The 12,522-nt window shown below is 42.5% G+C and overlaps 1 protein-coding gene across 1 annotated transcript in view; it reads left to right on the forward strand.

Moving 5' to 3' along the window:
• The first annotated feature begins 3,972 nt into the window (after positions 1-3,972).
• The window catches only part of LOC102875125 (zinc finger protein 850-like), a 50,934-nt gene continuing 42,384 nt past the window's right edge, over positions 3,973-12,522 (forward strand). The window contains exons 1-4 of the mRNA XM_006902837.1: positions 3,973-4,164; positions 10,154-10,240; positions 11,458-11,584; positions 11,954-11,969. Of these exons, the coding sequence (XP_006902899.1) occupies positions 3,973-4,164; positions 10,154-10,240; positions 11,458-11,584; positions 11,954-11,969 (422 nt within the window). The remainder of the gene's footprint in view (positions 4,165-10,153; positions 10,241-11,457; positions 11,585-11,953; positions 11,970-12,522) is intronic.

The raw sequence follows: 12,522 nt of genomic DNA on the forward strand, positions 1-12,522 counted from the left end.
TGTCCAGGAGAGACCAGGAGCAAAAGAAGAGGGTGAACTCGTGCTCTGACTTCAGAACGGAGATGTGATCGTCTCCGAGACCGTCAGGCCAAATAGAAGTGAGAAAGCCGAATTCTTCCTCCTTTAATCTGTACCACGTGGTGGGGTCGCGCACTTCCGGTTTCTAGGTCCCGCAAAATAAATGGTTCGTGGGGGAACATCACCTGCCAAAGTCATTGCCCGGCATTTCGGTTCCTACACTAAACTATTAACTTGGGGTTTATTTACTGTGGGGTTTATTTTTCTCAAGCTTGAGGCTGAACGAAGCCATCGATGACTGTTCAATACGGTCCTTTGTCTCGGTTTTTTTTCGGGGGGCAATTTACATTCAATTTACTTTATATATAACATATCTTAAAATATTTCATTTATTATACCAGTTTATTTACAAAATTCGTATACATTGTCACAAGTTTCTTCCCATTTAAAATATTGCAACCCCATAATTAATCTCCCCACGAGCGGACATACTCACCCCTCTACTTCGTCCTCCCGCCATCTGATCCTCAACCTCATTATATAAGAATGGTTTTATACAATATTCTCTCTTTTAGCTGAAGATTATCCAAAAACGCATGGAGCACCACATCACCAGAGAACTGCCAGACGTCCAGGCTGTGTTTAAAAGGGCCCCTGGTACTAGGGATATTGTAGCTGATGTTAGATGGATCTTAGGTGAAAGCAGGGAATACCAGAGGAATGTGTATCTGTGTTTCATTGACTATGCAGAGGCATTTGACTGTGTAGATCATAACAAGTTATGGCTGACTCTGAGAAGAATGGGAATCCCAGAACACTTGATCGTACTAATGAGAAACTTATACTTGCACCAAGAGGAAGTAGTCAGAACAGAGCAAGGAAACACTGCATGGTCCAAAATTGGGAAGGGCTTATGCCAGCGATGTGTCCCGTCTCCATACCTTTTCAACCTTTATGCAGAGCAGATCATCCAGGAGGCTGGGCTATGTGAGGACAAATGCGCCATCAGGATTGGTGCAAGGTCTACCAACAATATACGTTATGCAGACGACAACACCTTGCTTGCTGAAACTGAAGAGGACCTGAGGCACCTGCTGGGGAGGGTCAAGGACTGCAGCCTCCAATATGGATTGAGACTCAATGTCAAGAAGGCAAAGATTCTCACCACTGGACTAATTGGCAGCATCAGGATGGATGGAGAAGAGACTGAGATTGTTCACAGCTTTAGTCTGCTTGGCTCCACAATCAACAGTCTCGGCACCAGCAGCCAGGAAATTAAAAGACGTATTGAGATGGGAACGTCTGCTCTTAGGGACCTTGGTCTGACATACTTTGGTCATGCTGTAAGGAGAGATCGGTCCTTGGAGAAAGACATCATGCTTGGGAGGGTGGGGGAAGGTGCAGGAGGGGAAGGCCCTCTGGGAGATGGATAGATTCGGTGACTGGGGTAATTGCGATGGGTGTGTCCTAGACAGTGAGATTGGCACAAGATAGAGCAGAGTTTAGAGCTGTTGTACATACAGTCGCTATGAGTCGCAAGCAACTCAGTGGCACATAAGAAAAACAGTTAACAGTGGACTGAGCATCAGTATGGATGGTGAAGAGATTGAGATCGTTAAGATTTACTTTACTTGATTCCACAGTCAACACTCTTGGTAACAGCAGCCAGGAAATCAGGAGACGAATTCTACTGGGAATGTCACGTGTGAGGGATCTCACAAGCGTGAGCTGATTGGATTTGCGGGATTGAGCTAACAATGAGCTCTGGGCTGGAAGTGTCTTTTTATTGTCAATCAGGACGTGATGTATTTAAAAGGCCTTTATAGTGAAAAGTCGGTTAGTGCCAGACTAAATCTCCATTTTGGACCCTCGTGTGTCAAATAGTAGTTGAGGGTTTGACATGGAATGTTTATTTGCCATTTCATTCCCAACAATGTGTTAGCTGATTGGATTTTTTGGACTTAACTAACAATGAGTGAACTGGAAGCCTCTTACATAGAGTCAATAATTACCTGCCATATTTATTTATTAGTAAAGTATTTTTTTTTATTTTTGGTGTTGCTGTTGTGTGCCTTCGGTGTGGATCTGAAAGGCACATGGTTTGAATCCACCAGATCCTCTGCTGTAGAAGGAGGGGCAATCTCCTCCTGTACCAGTCGGATCTGGTTCAACATGGCACATGCACAAAAATAATAAATTATTATTACTACTAAGAATAATAATAAAAGAAAAAAAATTGATTGTGGTCAGACTAAATTTTTTTCATTACATTTTTAAGAAAATGTTTAGGCACACCTTAATCTTTTTAATGTCCCAATTCATTTTCATTTTTATTTCATTGTAGTCCATCTTCTTCCCTTCCCCTCTTCACTAGCCATGCCAGCAAAGCACACATTTTACAGATAATTTATATATATATGTATGATAATAAGCAAATTCGTGAAGCATTCCATATTTTTTTATACATTGTTTGTAGGATTGTTTAATGGTGCAACCACTCACTTTAGAAGCCAGTTTGACATTTCCTCAAAATCTGCACATAAAAATTCCATATGAACCCCCTCTTACACTGTTTGGAATATACCCCAGGAAAATGAGAACTGAGGCTCAAATGGAGACTTGTACACCAATGTTCATGGTAGCCTTATTCACCAACGCAAGAAGACAGAAAAGAAACCCAGATGTTCAAATACATCCAAGTGTCTTGAGAAAGTATGATACAGTTACACAATGGAATACTATGCAGTATGCAGGAGCAATCATTTTGTAAATTATTACCTAATTCTGGAGAGATTATGAGTCTTATGCTGAGTGAATTAACTCAGATGCCCAATAAGGCAAATATTGTATAAAACCATTACTGTATAAGGATCCAAGAGGAAGGTGGAAGTTGAAAGGTGAGGACATGAGCTGGTTGGGGGCTAATTATGGGGTCACAAAATTTGAAATGGAAAGGAACTAGTGTGAAAAACAATGTATTCTAATTTTGTAAAGAAATAGTATAATTAAAAATAAAATACATTTAAGATTTGTTATTTATAAAATATTAGCAAGTTGCCCCTCAAAAGAAAAAACACGACAAAGCGCCCCACTGGAGGGTTATCTATGCCTCTGTTCACCCTCAAAGATAGTAAGCTTTAGGGTTAATAAACCATACAATAGTTTAAATAGAAGTGTTAATGTAGGAACTAAAAGGCAGGGAAATGACTTTCGCAGGTCATGTTCCCCGCACGGACCATTTAAGGTGACGCGCCCAGAAGACCCGGAAGTGCCTTAGGTGGCCTCCGTGAACCGGAGAAAGGAGGGAGAATTCTTGCTTCTCCCTTCCATTCGGCCTGGCGATCTCGGAGGCGATAATATCTCATTTTCTGAGTCGGCGGAGGCCGCTTTCCGTCGTCTGTTCGTTCCCGATCTCTCCGTGACACTCGCACTTCCGGTGGTGCTCACAGACCTCCTTCCCCGAGCTGCTGCAGGGGACCCGCGCGTGTCGCGCTGCGTTTGCAAGAAAATGTTGCATTTTCTCCTAGAAAATGGCTTGCTAACAGGTCAGTGTGTCCCCTGGAGGTCTGTGCGCTGTCCTCCGGGACACCGCGGCCCCGAGGGCATGATCAGGGCTTGACGATACGCCCCGCCCTAGCTCTGTCTGTCCTCCTGTCTGTCTGCAGTTTCCCCCGCAACCTGCACCCGCTCTGCCTCTCTCTGTCTTGCCTATTTGAGTTTCCCCTCCGTCCTGTGTGTGTCGTTATCATTTCTTAAAGTCGCCGCCTCTGGATCCTTTTCTGCTTTGACAAGAGGCCAAAGTGACAGCCCATCCCCCTCCCTGCACCCCCAGTGTCTGCTTGCGGATTTCTGGGGGCTCCCAGGCACTTTCCAGCATTTCTATTTAGTATAAAGCAGGAAAATTGTGGTGAGAAAGCGATCTGGGCACGGGTGATGGTTCTAGGGGCTTAAGACATGACGAAGATAAAGAATATGATTGGAAGCGAATATGAGTATTTGGGACCAGGCTCATCCCAGTTAATGCAGAAAATATTTAGGAAGAGGCGTGTCCCCGGGATCTGGGTCTGCATCAGGGAGACACGGTGGGTGCAGACTCTGTACGGAAACAACGCTTCCCAGGTGCAAAGCCAGCTTCCCACCAGGAAAGTGGGAGACCTGTCTGCAGGTGAAGTCACACCTGGCCAGGTTGCTGCACAGAAGCCACACCCTGCAAAGCCCTCTGCACGCAATGCAAAGGGCTTACATTTTAAAAGTCTTATTACGGATATTGGTGCTATTTTATAAATGTATTCTCTTCTTCTGTGTTTGACGCTTAATCTATATTTTAAAATCTACCTGGAAAAACGATGCTTGATTGGTTTTCAGTGCAATGTAAGTAGTTGTGTTCTAGGTTACTTTTCAAAAGAGCAAGCTCATGGAATTGCCTTAGTGCATTCCTTAAATAGTGAAGTTGCTAAACTGATTTTGTTGTTTTCCCTCTATTTTAGGACCTGCTAAGCTGGTCATACACTAGGGAAGATAGAAGGAGAATTGATGCCTTTGAGTTGTGGTGCTGGAGAAGAGTATTGAGGGTACCATGGACTGCTAGGAAAACAAACAGATTTATCTTGGAGAGGATTAAACCAAGCTACTCCTTGGAGGCAAGGATTCTCAAACTTCGTCTGGCATACTTTGGACATTTTGTAAGGAGGGACGGGTCCTTGGAGAGTGACATCATGCTTGGGAGGGTGGAGGGACAGCGCAGGAGGGGAAGGCCCTCGATGAGGTGGATTGATTCAGTGACTGGGGTAATCGGGATGGCTGTGTCAGAAACAGTGCAATTGGCACAGGACAGAGGAGGGTTTAGGACTGTTGTACTAAGGGTCACTGTGATTCTCAAGCTACTTGATGGCACATAACAACAACAAAATGGTCAGGGAATCTTTTAAATGGATATTCCGGCACTGGACATCTCCATCTTCACTACTTTTTGTTATAGTCATGCATTTTGTTTTGCTTTATGATCATGGCTTTTCAAGTTATCCTTTTAAAATCTTATTTTGGGCATAGTTACCAAACTGACTTTTTGCATTTTCATGCACTTTTCTGCATACAGGTCTGTGCCCTTATCTTGACAGTGTCTGGCACCTGTAACTGCTATTGCTTTCCAAGTTTTTCTCTCACCTTTTTTCTTTTTCCTCCCACCTTTTCATGAAAGTCCTGCATCTTGAGCATTTATTCTCCATCTTCGTCCTGGGAAATAGAGATCTCTGTCTATATTTTAGATTACCTGTAACTGGAATCTGTTAATACCTGTCCTTGTGTGTCTGTTATTTTTCAAAGTAGTTTAGTTTTAAGTGCCTTTCTCAAATCCTGATATTTCCCATTTCCTTCACCCCCTCCCACCCAGTTCTGCAATCCTGTAGTTCACCCCTAGCCGTCCTCAGCCTTCTGCTCCTAGCCTGACCCTCCTTAGCCTTCCTTATCTATTTTCCTAGTTATTCTTTTATGTTTACAATCATGGTTTTATGCATTATTTTTCTTTAGGAGACTTAGTTTCAACACTCAGCACAATGTTTTCTGCTCTCTCCTATGTTACATATTATTTTTCCAATTTGTTGCTCCTGAGTGCTGTATAGTAGTCCATTGTGTGAATAGATACTTTGTCTCAATCCATTCACTTTGATTTGGACTGTTGAGCTGTTTCCGTGTTCTTGTGATGGTGAATAACACTGCTATGAACATGGGTGTAGAAATCTCCCTGGGTGTCTCAGTTCTAATTTCTTTGGGGTATATTGCTAATATCATCTGGAGTTTCTGTTTTCACTTTTTTTAGGATACATCTAAAGATAACATTCCACTTTTTTTAAACATTTTTTTTTACATTTTTATTATTTTGTGTGAGTGGACCATCAAATCGGATCTGACTGGTACAGGAAGAGATTGTCCCTCCTTCTCCAGCAGAGAACATTGAAGTGTTGGTTTTGGTTTGGGGTTTTTTTACTTGTAGAGTTTCTCTCTCTCTCTAATGTGATTTTAACTAAAGTTTGCAGAGGGGGGGCGATTTCATTCATTTATTGGTGCACACACATTGAAGTTTTTGAGGAAATGTCTTTCACTGTGGTTCTAACATTTTACAATCCCACCCACATCCTTTTCAACGTCTATTGCTTCCTTCTCTGCTAAACTTGTCTAAAAATGTTGAACGCATTATGACTTTGTGTGTCAGCCTTGCACAGGGGCCATGCTAATCTTCTGTCATTAAAAATTTTAGGAGGTATGCACACCCATGTTTATTGCAGCTTTGTTCACAATAGCAAGGAGTTGGAAACAACCTAAGTGCCCATCAACAAACGAATGGCTAGAGAAGCTGTGGTATATTCGCACAATGGAATACTATGCTGCATTAAAAAACAAGGAACTCATGCAATATTATTCAAAATGGTTGACTCTGGAGAACATTATGCTGAGTGAAATATCCCAGTCACAAAAGGACAAATACTACATGATGCCACTGTTGTAGAATGGGACTGTCCTTGGGGTTGGGGAGAGACTGAGTAAGATGGGTTCAATAATGTATACTGCACTGAAACAGAGGAGGGAGAGAACCGTCTAAAAGAGAGATGTAACTGGGTATTTTTGTCATCACAGGAGACTAGAGCGAGGGCTGCATGGTGGAGGGGACCTGGGGGAGGGTTTGTAAAACAATGAAAGAATCTTTTCTTTTACTTTTCCATAATTTTTGACTCATGTACTTATAACTTGTTAGTCAAATTTGTGTCTACTAGGTTGCAACCCCCCCATGATACATCTTCAAGGATATGAACAAGTACGGCCAAGCACAATCAATAAGAGTGCATCTAAATTCCAAAATCAATCTCCATAATAGTCTATGTGTTTCCTACTGCCAAAGGGGCCCTTTAGAGTAGTGAGAGAAGATCTTCACCCTGAAACCCACAGCGTCCCTTTTCAGCAGGAAGTAGCTAAGAGAATACGCCGTCCCATTTTCTTAGGAATCAGGGTGAAGTCTCTCTCAGGGAGGAGTGATAGGGAATGGCAAAGGACACACCGACAAAGAAGATTAATCAGAACTGACTTTGACAAGCACTGTGGCAATTGGACAAGTAAAACAGACATTCGGATGGCGGGGAAGAAGAACAAACTCGGGAGGCGGGTAGAGAGAATGGTGCAGCAATGAAGGAATGAAAACCCAAAATCCCTGTAAATGTTCATTAAAACTAATAAAATTTAATAATAAAAAAAAATTTTAGGAGGTATGCGACCAAAGCCCTCTCTAGAGAGGGATTTTTATGGCTAGCATTTTGGTTGTCCGTTGAAGGTTGCCTCAGTCATTGTTCAGCTCTTCAATGCAGATTTCCAGAGCGTGAGCTAATTTCGTGTTTAACACTTTGAAGAAACAGGACACTTTTCGACAGAGGCAGATCTAAGTTACCATCTAACTGCCTATTTTCCACTTTTTTCTTGACCTTACCTGTTGGTTGATTTCTGACTTTGAGCCGTAGACATTCTTCCTGAAATGAATTAGGATTACATGGGGTTCTAATCTGTGTTTTTATCATGACCTAAGGAGGAGGTCCGGTGGCGTCGTGCTAAGGAAATGTGCTGCCAGTGTCCAGGTCTGTGGTTTGAATCCCCCAGCTGCTTCATTGGAGAAAGATGGGCCGTCTCCTCCCATGGGATTTTTCTGCCTGTGAAAACCTTCTGGTGGGGCAGCTCTGAGTGTGTCCTGACTGACCACAGAGACGGACGATAACACAAGAGGCCTTTGTGTTCCTCATGGAAAGACCAACTTCTCTGCTCTGTGACATCCATCAGCTTCTTTAAATCCTGTTTTCAGGATTTAAAACCTGCCGAAACATCCACTGTCAGACAGATGGACTCTTTAGCAGGGAGAGAGAGAGAGAATATGAGAAATGGGACAGACGTCTTTTCAGGGCTTTGGACCACATTTTTTGGGACATGATTTGACTGCTTTTGGTGGTTTAAACATGGTTGCTTTGTAGTTTGTAAACCAGGCCAAAAAAAAAAATTAAGGAGAGAGGAATAGAGTATGGAAGGAACATTAATATTTTAATGATTTCAGATCAACTTTCGGGTCAGTGTAAAGGCCCTGTGCTCACACCACCCGTCTTCTACTGGGTGTGGTCAGGCTGTGCTTCTCAGCACCCATCAGGCATCCCTGTCTTCTATCTATATTGACCACAAGAGCTGAACACGTGGTCAGTACCTTAATAAACCCTCCATTTTTAAAAGTCCCTCCTTTTTTTAGTGACCTGTGTGTTTTCAGTTTCTACTAGATGGCAAAGAACTTAAGGGAAATTAAACCATTATGGTGTTGATGTTGTACAGTGTTGATTTGGATCATGCAGTAGGTTTTCAGACGCAGTTGATCTCACGGGAGGAGATTGCCCTTCCTTCTCCCACAGAGCAGCTGGTGGCCTTCAACTGTGGGCTTTCAGAATTGCAGCTGAAAGCCCTTCAACCATGGGCTTTCCGAATTGCATAATTTGGCTTTTCAGAATTGGAATCTGTGCAAGATCCCAAAGAACAGAAATGAATGTGAGTGTCTTTGTTTTCGCTTTTAGGACAATTTTCTAAGACAACAATATTCTAAGAAACGAGAAGTCCAAGTGGGCTGAGTCACTCTGCTGCAGGAATTGTCTTTTTCTCTGCATTTGTCCTGAAGGATGAGCAGGGGACTGCAGGATCCTGCTTTCGTTTCCAAGGTCTCCGCTCCTGCTGTCCGTCCTGCACGTTTCCAGTCTCTCCTGGAGCCCTGGGCTTTGCTTTTCTCAGTGAATCTCCCTCTTCCTTGCCAAATAAACATCTTTTCTCTTCAATATCTATTTCAGGTTTGAAGAAGAACTAGTCCGGTGCAGGCAGCTGAAGACCAAGACGGACCATTGTACGTTGCTGTAAAACTCCCAAGGATTTCAGCCACCGTGAAGACAGTGGGGGCCGCACACCTGCCTCCACAATACCTTGTGTTCCCTTCACACTGGGAAAGCCCTTCTGAAACGATTTCTTGGTGTTTTAGAGACGATCTGCCTTTAAACTGTAGAAAGTAAAGCAAGGAAATGGTGAGTCCTACATAAAAGTTTTCTCAACCTTAATTTGCTGCCTTAGGATAGAATCTCTGGTGGGTTGGTGTTGTTTTGTTTTTCAGATGCACCATGGTTGGTTTGCCTGTTTATCTGATTGTTTTTAAATAGAATGTATCTTCAATTAATTGTTAGTTGTTGTCTTTGTTGCACATTTTCCCCCCTTTCCATCTTTTTCTGCAATGTATCCGTTGCCCCAGTTTGATGTCATACATGATACGTTCCTGATCGAATGCTGTCTTCGTTATCCGTCCACTCTTTTTCCATTCACTCTTTAACACCCGTCCTATTGGATAACAATGGCGTTTTGCAGTATTTGTCCCTTTCTGACTGAGATCTGTCACTCAAAGTCATTTCCTGGAGTCAGGTCCGTGTTTTTGTACTCTTTTTACCAAGTCATTGTTTTGCAGTCCTGTGCTGTGGTCCATTCTGTGAAGCGTATCAGTGATTTTCTACCCATTCATTTGCTGATGGTTGGTGCGGTGGTTTGCATCTCTTTGGTATGGTCAATAACACAGCATGGACGTGCAGGGACAGAGACTCTTGAGGGGCCAGTTATGTCCTGTAGGAATGTAGTTCCCCAGGGAGGAGAAAATGTGGAAGAATTGTTAGGGGAGCCTCCTGGAATAGCCCTCGGAGGCACCTTCATTCCCTCCTCCCTTCATACCTGGCTCTTTGCCTACTCACAGTCTCTCAGGATGGAATTGTCAAGGTCACTTTTTTATGTGCCCACAAAGACCTCGCATTCTGGGATGTTCTCCTCAACCTGGGTCTTTTGATTCTCTCGTTTTAAAGAAAGATTCTCTCATCGGAACCTGAAGATGACCCAGGAGTGTTGTCTGTGATTTTTCCCACCCTCTTTGATGTTGTAGGGGCTTCCATGTTCCTCTTTCCCATAGGTAATTGTATTTTCTCTTTTATCTTAAGCCTTACAGCTGTGTGGACAATAATCTATTCCTGTTCTACTTCCTTCTCCTTCTGCATCTGTTTAAAAGTGGTGTTTCGTGTGCAGAGACTTTGTCTATTTGTTGTAGTCTTCAGTGAGACCCCTGGAGGAATCGTTTCTCACCAGTGATGGTGCTAAACCTAAGCAGAGACCTTTCGGTTCTGTGAGCAGCTTCGTGAGAGAGAGATGGACTTTTATATTTGTGAGTTTTACAGCCTCAAAACCTATTGCTCTGTCGCTTATTTCAGGCTGGATGGCAGTCAGTTAAAGTCTTGCTGTACAGTTTTCACCCAGATCCACTTTCTAGAACATTTGGTGTATTTCTAATAACATATAAGTTTACCTTCCTTCAGTGCCTCCTCTCTTTCCTCACCATGTTCATTTTGTCCTAGAACTAATTTCGGCACCACATTCTGTGCTCATGTTTTCCCATCGTGAGGAGTGTTTCATGTGTCCTGGTCATTTGATGTCGTCTTTTCTCAGTGGATGTTCAGGCTTCCAGGTCTTTTAGCTGTAGTGGTCAGGACACTAAGGAATTACACAAGTAGCTCAAAGGCAAACACTATACCTGTTCATACCCACCATTGTCATCAAAATCCTGTATAAATAGTATCTTAAAGGGCAAACGAGCGGAGAGAGACACTGCTACCTCTGTTCCTGGCGTGACCTGTTGTTACTCAGGGGCACCTTCCAACAGTGGTCTTCTGAGTGGTTGTGTGAGACAAGAGATCACAGTATTCACAGGTGTGGAATTGGTGTCGCCAAGAATCAGCCGCCTGCTTTTGTCTTGTGTGTGATTGCATCTTACTGTGAATGTAGTGACTAACACTTTTTCATCCAAGTTATTCCAAAGAATTTGCTAATTAGGATCTGGCCCTGGGTTTATCAGGCAGCCCGTCTTTACGATGCAGACCCCCTGCATTCACAATTCATCTTGAACCTGTTCTTCTGTGTCTATGCAGAGTCAGAGCCAGTCCTTTGGAATGAGACTTGATTGAGAGTGGACCCTCCTTGCTTGTTTTCAAAGGAAGAAAATCATGACCCAGGACATTCCTTATCTTTCCCAACGGGCAGATTTTCAGATTTCACATATATTTCTATTTTCTGTTGTCTTGTGTATAAATGTTCACACTGACAGAATTGACTGATTTTTTTTTTTCCTGTGTGTTGTACATCTGATGGAAAAGACTGAATCCATGAAGTACTGAATGTAACTCAGTCCAGGAACCAGTTGGACGTCTAATTCCCTGCCTAAACCTTGTTACAGAATTGAATGTTGTCATATATGCATGATAGTTTTGTTTTGTTTTCTCAGGGTCATATTTTTGTTCTTTTAAACCTTGTGGGACAGACAGGGTATCATTCTGATCCTGAAGATGTTGTGTGTTTTAGGAGCCATTGTCGTCTGAGGACCTAGTCATCCTCTTCAGCCAGGAAGAGTGGGCTTTGCTCACTGTTGCTCAGAAGAATCTCTACAGGGATGTGATGATGGAGACAGTGAAAAGTCTGGACTTCATAGGTAAAAATACAGTTTTCTTTGTTTGAATATGCCCTTAACATACGTACATAAAGTTTTCCTAGCATATAAACAGTGCTTTTGAATTTGCATCTAAAATTTGCAGTTCTGTGTTCAATAGCACATGCATAAACACTTGTCTTTTAGCAATGACATGCACAGAGTTTCTGATTTAGGCACAATTTTTTCTCTGGTACTACTTTTGTTTTCATGACATTAAATGGATTGTCTTCCGTAACTCTTTTAAGTGTAGACATCAACTTGTCAAGTCAGAAACTGGGGGGAAAGTCTTTGGTGTAGTGGAATTAATACGCACTTAGGGCCACTGTACTGGTTAATTGTTAATTTGCTGAAGATTTTTCCCATATTCAGATAGTTTCATTAGCATGTAAGAAATAGATAAAGTTTGTGTGTGGTTTTTTTTGAGGACACAGTCAATCAATGCAGGGTTTTTTCTATGTCAACGGTCCTGTCTCTGAAGCAGTGTGATGCTGTCTGTGTTCTGTGTGTGTGCTGTGTGTCCTGTGTCTGTAGTCTGTGTGTACTGTGTGACGTTTTGTGTGTATACTTTGTGATTTTGTGTGTGTACCGTGTGATACTGTGTATATACCGTGTGATGTTTTTGTGTGTTCAATGTGATGTTCTGTTTGTTCTGTCTGTGGCGTGTCTTCTCTGTGATGTATGTGTGTGCTGTGGGATATGTGTATATGTTTTTTGTTTTGTTTTTTAAAATTATTATTATAGTTTTAATGAACATTTACAGAGATTTTGGGTTTCCATTCATTCATTGTTGCACTATTTTCTCTACCCTCCCCCCCACTTCATTCCTCTTTATTTTTCCCCCCTTGAATGTCTGTTTGAATTGTCCTGTTGCCACAGTGCTTGTCAAAGCCATTTCTGATTAATCTCCTTTGTCAGTGTGTCCCTTGCCATTCCCTATC

Source organism: Elephantulus edwardii, unplaced genomic scaffold, assembly GCF_000299155.1.
Source record: "Elephantulus edwardii isolate Elephantulus edwardi_28Jun2011 unplaced genomic scaffold, EleEdw1.0 scaffold00462, whole genome shotgun sequence".
Taxonomy (NCBI): domain Eukaryota; kingdom Metazoa; phylum Chordata; class Mammalia; order Macroscelidea; family Macroscelididae; genus Elephantulus; species Elephantulus edwardii.